General features: G+C 51.9%; 1 protein-coding gene across 1 annotated transcript; it reads right to left on the bottom strand.

Moving 5' to 3' along the window:
- Positions 1-3,404: 3,404 nt before the first annotated feature.
- Positions 3,405-4,178, bottom strand: EsH8_I_001234 (60S ribosomal protein eL33; the record flags this gene model as incomplete). The annotated part of the gene is made up of 5 exons (XM_083268647.1): positions 3,405-3,502; positions 3,566-3,666; positions 3,719-3,814; positions 3,977-3,986; positions 4,154-4,178. 5 exons carry the CDS (start codon positions 4,176-4,178, stop codon positions 3,405-3,407), a joined length of 330 nt encoding a protein of 109 aa, XP_083119085.1.
- Positions 4,179-7,656: the final 3,478 nt, after the last annotated feature.

Here is a 7,656-nt window from a genome sequence, read left to right as displayed (position 1 = left end):
AATCACGAAGAGCGCCTTGTCCTTAGCAACAGTCTTTTACATCGCCGATCTTCGAGTCCACAAGCTACTAAAACAGTCAAGGTCACAATTTTAGACCAATTAGCGGGAAACTGCGTCTACGAGGACGGTGTAAGTTGTCAACAGTTCAACTGCCAGTTACATAGAACAAACTTGTAAGTGATGAGATACACGTGGATAGATTCAGTGGTCAGAAGGGCCGTTACCTTCTCAATCTTGTCAGTCATGGAACTTGGTAACCTCAGTCACTGGGGCACTCTTCCGTTGCTGACAGCAACATTGCTTCTCTTGGTATTAAATCTGTGTTATAGATGGCTAACGGCATGGGTACGAGCATATCCAACTGATTTGAATTTGAGTGTTGCCCACTGCTTAGTACTCAGAGCGTATTAAACACTGATGTGAAGAAGTTGACAAAGCTTCTATTGGAAGTCGAAGAACAAAGAAGTATTCCTTGTTAGTTTTGGGCTTCACGTCTTGTTAAGCAACCCTCCCTTAGAAATTTCGTTACGCATCGCTATTCGCTATTGGCACCAACTCAGTTTCCCAGCAGCACAAGGCTCACAAGCAGCATCCCTATTTCAATTAGTAAATGTTCTGTCCATAATAAGTGCACCCGAACAGGGGTCTGTTGCCCTGGCTCTGACAGAGGAGTGAATAAATCCCAGCATGAAACTACTGTTTCTTCCCCATTTTCCGTTTCCTCTTCTTCATAGAATAGGTGGAGATTAAGTTCGAGTCTCCCTGAACGAAGTTTTGCCAGCCAATAGTTATATCCCCCGTGTCTCTTCACGTCGACTTCCACTCTTCTGACATGACATTGAATCAAACAACTTGCCGGTCCAATCAAGCCCCTCGTGTTCTACTCGGTAGTATATGTGAATGTTGCTCACGCCTTATTTTCATGATGTATTCCCGCCTAATTTTCAACGTACTGCCAACAGTTCACTTACAGATACCCCCAATTGCAAAGCCTAATACAGGGTTCTTCTTGCTCTCGCCGAGCTATCAGCAGCTACGTTGTACTGTTCTTGCCAGAGGACCACTCCCTTAATACATCCGGGTATCCAGGGGGCGAGTGCCGTCTCAACGGTAGCCAGGCAAAATGAAGGTTGGTAAGCCTTATAAGAAGATACTTCTTAGACTTCCCAGATACTGCGGAACTTCGATGCAAGATAAATTAAACGCATGAAAAGGATATACCAACCCCCTCCGGCGATGGGGTACTGCGGTAGCCCCGTGTCGTCGCCAGAGACGAACACAAGGGCGACGGCCAGATAAGAGATAAGTAGTTTGCTGGATGCGTTGGGAGACCATACCTGAAAGGTGCGCCGGAGACGTATCTGGCATATCAGGTATGCCCTCTACAGTCTCTGCCAATCCACAGCAGCGAGGGCTTGAGCGCCGGTAACTATTCCCTATCCAGGCCCGTCGTATGGCTCCTGTCAGCTGAGAGTAATGCCAACGTCGTCTTCGGCATCAGGCATATCGACCAGCGCCTGCCGAGTTCTTCATCACAAGACTAATTATGTCAAGTTGCTCAGGATGGAAACCAAGTAGTCTTGAGGGCACAAAGTGCTTCGACCCAAATTAGAAGGCCCCTCCGAATCTCTCATCGTCACTGTCAAAGGTGGAAAAGAAGCCACAAGCAACATCTTACGACCCTACGGGCTTGTCAGCGTCCGTACCAGGGCGCACATGAAAGCTTCACTTTGCTGAACCTACATCCTCTTGGGAGTGTATACCAAGAGTTGAACGCCTTTATGCTTGATACCTTGTTCCGATGTAAGAAACATAGTTGGCGGCAGAACGCCAATGCAAGTACTGTTTGAGGACGCAGTGACAGAGGTGATACTGCAACAATGCCGGGGTCAACGAATAAAATTGTTGCCGAGCGAACTTAATTAAGGTTGGGCATTGATATTCGGACATGGTGGCCGTTGTTCTCCCGCCCCGTGAGCTTGCTTGATGGAGGGAGGACACCACATAGCTTAGATTCTATGTCACGAGGTTCCCGTTTGCCACATCTTTCTCTGTTGGGGTAAATCTTGGAGACCCAGTCTGTACCCTATATCTCTCTCCAGTCGGTGATGAGGTTTGTCAGGCTCCTGAATAGGCGTTGTTCGGGATCACAAGGTGGGTGACTTAGGAAATCATACTGAACCAAGATGACAAAGAACAAGTGTCCAATATAAATGCCGGCCGGTCGGTGAACATGCTACCAGGTAATCACCATCCTGCTGCTGGGGAAACTGATCGTTTATTGTTCGCGCCTATCCTCCCCCCTTACGATACCGTGCTGCTCCTCGAGACAGTACTATATCTCTCTATCAGGGGCCACTGATGAACTGATTTTGCACTCCCTTCGATACATTCTGCCCGTTTTCGACGTGCAAGATGTCTCCCCGCGAGGATTGGATGTTCTTGACAGGACACGAGGGGTTCCATACTTCAATACGAGTGACCCGGCCGAGTTTCGTAAGCCGAGCCGGCTGATCTGCAGAGGCGAAAGACGGACGCTTGTCCCGGAATGGGGCCGCCATCCCGCACTCCGCTTCCTCGCTGTGACACTGACGTCACATTATGTTGCTTGTCCATAGAAGGACATAGTATAATCAGAACTGCATCACACACGGGATAATATCTGCTCCATCACACTGCTGATGGCCTGTGTAAGATGGAACCCAGGATGGAATGTGGCTGTCATTGATACTCAAGATCATGGACGGATCAGGGGCAGACAATACCTAGACAGGTAGAGGTTGTACGTCACGTCCAGAAACATCATGTCAACGCGGGACAGTCTGCAGAAGCGTTATCAGAAGTCATGGAGCTTATTCAGGTGCAGCACATGGGTACGGGCCGAAGGAGGACGGGGACTGGCAGGTCTTGGAGCAGCGTTCGCAGCGAGATATTGGGACTGGGACTCGGGACGAGCCGTGCTTCTGATCAAGAGGGCCGAATGGGAGTTGTGCAAAAACCATTGAATACCGTCGCTGAGCCATGTCTTTTAAACACCTGACATTTATGCCGCCCGATCTACCGTTCGTCGTAATCGCGTATGTGTAGCCGGCCAGCAAAAATCAAGTATGTTGATTTTTTTTCATTTCCCCGTCCTCGAGCCCCAAATACGAGGCTACTCTTCAACCCATAGACAAACGACTCTCCTTCACCGAATCACTCAGAATCAGAGTCCCATGTGTCTCGAAAAAAAGGGAGGGTTCTTGGCGGGTGTGCGTTTCGCCTCATATGCGGTTGTTTGACGAGTTTGATTTGATGCCATTTTTAGCAAGCAAGGCACTGTGCTCTTGCCCTTGCCTGGACCGATGCAACCAATTCAGAATCCATCCTCAATACCAACTCCGTCCGATGATGGGGGTCCGTATTTAAATCGACGAGGGGTAAAGCATGACGCGAACCGAGGCACCGAAAGAGCGGGTGGGGAGGGGGTTGGAGAACTTGGCGCGGACGACGCCAGAGTTGCCTGGTTCATCTTATTAGCCTAATGATCTTGTCGTTACGGGGTTCGAAAATTGGCTATATTTACCGTGAGGACGGGTGACCTTGCCCCAGATGACGCGGATCTTGGTGCCGCGGATCTCCTTCTGGGCCTTGTAGACGTAGGCGACCTTCTTGCCGAGGTAGAAGCTACTCCAGAGTTAGCGAATAAGTCCAGGTGGCGGAGCGAAAAGCGACATACTTGGCGGCGTTGGTGTCGTCAACTCCCTCGATCTTGATCAGACTCGTCTTGGGGTGGGTGACGTGACGGCTACGCTGGTAGCTGAGGTGACGTCCCCTGAAAAAGACATTGTTAGTCTCGGTTCATTCGATTTGGGTAAAACTCGCTGCGCAAAATCGAATCGTGTGAAATGTCTCGGGATGCTTGGGGCTCGTCGGGTCGATCCACGATTGCGTGGTCGGTCTCGGTGAAAGGGGTTTTCGGTTTGAAGTAACTTACTTGACGTATACTGCGAGAAGAATCATTGTCAGCCCATGTTCAAATAGTGATAGCAACAAAGTTCAGCAATACACCGAGCGCGCGACGCCTGCCATTATCCACATCGTTCAAGGCAGTGCGCGGCCTCGATTCATATCGCGAAACTTGTGTGCGTCGGCGGGAGGGCGAATAACTCACATCTGTGACCGGCTTCCGAAGGCATTTTGACGGTGGTTAGTATTCCTCGCTCCAACCAAAAGGGACTCGAGAAAGGGAAGGCAGAGGATTGTCGAAAGACTAATTCTCCGGTCGCACGTCGATGGTGGTTGTCGTGGTCGTGATTGCGGGTTGTTCGATATGCTTGCTGGTGGAGGGCAAACGAGACGCACAAAAATTTAGGGCTGCCTTCATCACGTGAATTCTTATCTTATCAACGACCAATCAGCTCGAGTAGCGGGGCTTACCTCAGCAGTAATATCCTTTCTCGTCCGCCCCGCAAACCGACCCTTTTATGGAGAACACACCAGCCACAGAAATCCAGACTGATCTGGCTTATCAGCCTGTGGCTGAAGCACTGCCGTCCCGCGCGGCCGCAATTCCATATCCTTCGCTTGCCCTCCGGTCGCGTTCCGCGCTCCGTACTTTTGCCGAAAGAAGCACAACGTGGAACGTGGATGTGCTACCTGGGTTTCTCGGCCAGTTCGGGGTCAATAGCTACGGACTGGGGTCGAGTCTGGCTGGACGCATCTTTGCCGCCGTTCAGCCCACACTGTCTTCCCTCGCACCTTTATTCGCCCGAAGTCCTCCATCCATGGCGGATAAGATGCATTTGGTCGATGGAGAGAAAGTCCGTCAATGACCAATTTCCGTATCATTTTTCGATGTGCAGCGACTGCCATTCGTCGCTGAGCCTTACCTAGGGCAACGATACCAGTGCATCCTGTAAGTAGCAAGTGGTCGCTGAGCTAAGGCCAAATAGCGAAGACTAGAACAAGATTACCTACGCACCTTACAACAGAGGAACACAAACTTGGAAACTGATGTGCACCTGAACCGGAGTTCCAGAAATTTTCAGGGTATCCGTGGGAGCTTGGACACAGAACCCGCGGAGTTGTGAGACAGTTGCCAGGCCTGACTCTCCTGGCAGTCTGGCAGTCCGGTGTCCCAAGTACAACCACCACAAGGCTTAACTCATGGGATTTCCTGAATAGGCTCGGCCACTGTCTGGAGCAACACGAGGAAAAGGAGGGGGAAGGAGAGGAGAGACAGACATCTCACGACCACGCAGGAAATGTCTCATACGGCGCACCCGCCATAAGTGCTTCAGCCTGCTGAATTTTCGGACTCTGGGTTAAGAACCGACGAAGGCCGATCCGTGGGGGCACTCGCGAGCGACTCCGGAGATACTAAGCAATGCTTAGAAGGCGGCCGTGGAAATAAATGGCCGGCGCTGGACAAGCCGTGAGCCTCAACGATTGGAACGCCTCGAAAGGGTGGGCATGCGGCAATTTCTGGCCACCAAACTCTGCCGATTTCCAGCAGTCCGCAGCAAATGTTCATGCCACAGTTGCATTGGCAGGACCGGCATGAGGATGGAGCCTTGTAAACCCCCCGCGGTGACAACATCGGAGTTGATGGGGGGATGAAAAGGAAATGTTCCCAAGCATATCCGCCCGCCGCCCTGCAGGCCCGACAGATATGACTCTCCAATGCAACTGGACCTGATGGTACAGGTCGGAGTGGAAGGCGTGTTGCTACGGAGCACCGTTTCACACAGGCTGGTGACCCACGCTCCCACAGCTTCAAGACGATCTCATAAGCAACAAAGTCCGATCGGGAGCCTCGGTGGTGTCCGGCGTTTGGGAGAGAGGGACTGGGAGTACCGCCGCAGCAGCTGGAGCCGGCGATGGAGACCAAGCCAAGATCCAGAAGCTGGCGTTTTGCGGCGTTGGACCCTTTTTGTGCCCCTTGCTTTCCGCCCGCCTGAGGTCATATGGGTGGATGGATGTTTGCTTGTTGACTGAGCTGTCCAGGGCCGCAAATCCGCAAGCCTGCGTGTGCATTGGAGCCTGTGCCTTGGGCTGATGTTGCGCTGACCGACAGGACCCATGGTTTTTTTCTCTCCATGTGCCCCTTCCTCCGATGTTTTTTTTTTCTTTCTTTCCTCTGGAGCTCCGGCCGGTGCGCTCTGACAGGCGTTGGTTCAACAATTATGCTGCAAGTTGCACACGGAGGTACCTTGGCTCCTCTCCAGACGAGGTACCTGATCTACTTGGCAATTGTTCCTTCAGCAAGGGTCTTCTTGCCATTGCTCAATGAAGGCGATGGGCGGGTGTACAATACATACTTCACTTCAGCTCTTCCGCCTTCAAGGCTGATTGTATGGTTGGGAGGTGCCGGTCAGGATGATGGTATGGCGACGTTTGCATATGGCGCCCTACTCCAAAGCTACATCCACCCATCCATCCTCGTGCTTTGATCTTCAAATCCGGCGGAGTGATTCTTACCAGTCTGATTAGTGATTGCAACTTGGTGACGAGGGGTTGCCTTTGCGCGTCCTAGCCAATTGTCCACAATCTAGTCCCATGCCGACAGCGCCGAACGAATCAAGGCCACGGAACTGACTCTGTGCGAGTTGGAGCTCGTGCCAGGAAGCTTTGACAAGAGGCGTGGAGGGATCTGTTGCTCTGCTGATGGACGGTGGGCTTAAGGCCGAATAGATGGTCTGAATCTCCGGGAGCGCTCAACATTTCATCGACAAGACCGAGGAGTGCCCCTCCTTCCCCCCCTCCGTTGACATCAACCCTGTCCAAGTCCAGATCCAAGACCACGTCCAGAGAAAAAGCCCGGCGACTTTGGCGAGGGTTGTGTGCTCACAAACAAGCACAGAAAACCTCCGGAAAAATTCATAGCTGGCTGCTCTGTCTGGAATCCATCCTCCGTCTCCGTGCGCTCAGCTACTGACTCCCCAAAGCGTTGTCGACGACAGTGCCGGTAATAGTGGACGCTGTTAAAAAAACAAAACTTGCCTGTGCCGAATTGCCATCCCGTCGTCGCGACTTCATCAACCTCCCCCCTACCCACTTACCCATCAAGGGAAGCTTACCCACTGACCGATTCGCTTCCAAACGCAAAAGGCGAGCGCGGCGCGGTTGCGGGACTCGAGACTCGACAAGTATCCAAGTACAGTACTCCGTGCTTCCCACGCTAAGCGAGCACCAAGACAGGGCCTGGGACTGTGAGTAAGCTCCCCCTGGCTCCTGCCTTGCTTTGACAAACCCCGCCTGGTTGCACTAAAAGCGGTACGCCGACCTGATCTCAGGCTAAGTACCTTTTAGCTTTTTTGCCCGTCTTGTCTGGCCGCGGCTTTGTATGGTACTCGCCCAACCCCAATCCCCTACCATCCCTACCCTCACTTACTGTACCCATACCCATCCACACATCCGTACCCATACCTCTCTGTGCACCCCTACCTGAGGTGTGAGGTACATCTGTGCTTCGTCATTACTAAATACCCAATCCATCCGTCCCGGATTCCGCCCAGAATCTCGTTCCAAACCCTTCCCAACTCGCTCTTCTGTCTTTTTGCCTGCTAGCTTTGGTTTCTTTCTGTAGAAGCCCTTCTCTTCCCCCTTCTCCCTTCCACCACCTAAGCAAAAGAATATTCGTAGTCGAGCCGATTCATCACCAACATCGTCATC

This window comes from Colletotrichum jinshuiense, chromosome 1 (genome assembly GCF_051148585.1).
Source record: "Colletotrichum jinshuiense chromosome 1, complete sequence".
In the NCBI taxonomy this organism is placed as follows: Eukaryota; Fungi; Ascomycota; class Sordariomycetes; order Glomerellales; family Glomerellaceae; genus Colletotrichum; species Colletotrichum jinshuiense.
This window is presented reverse-complemented; position numbering and strand designations above follow the sequence as displayed.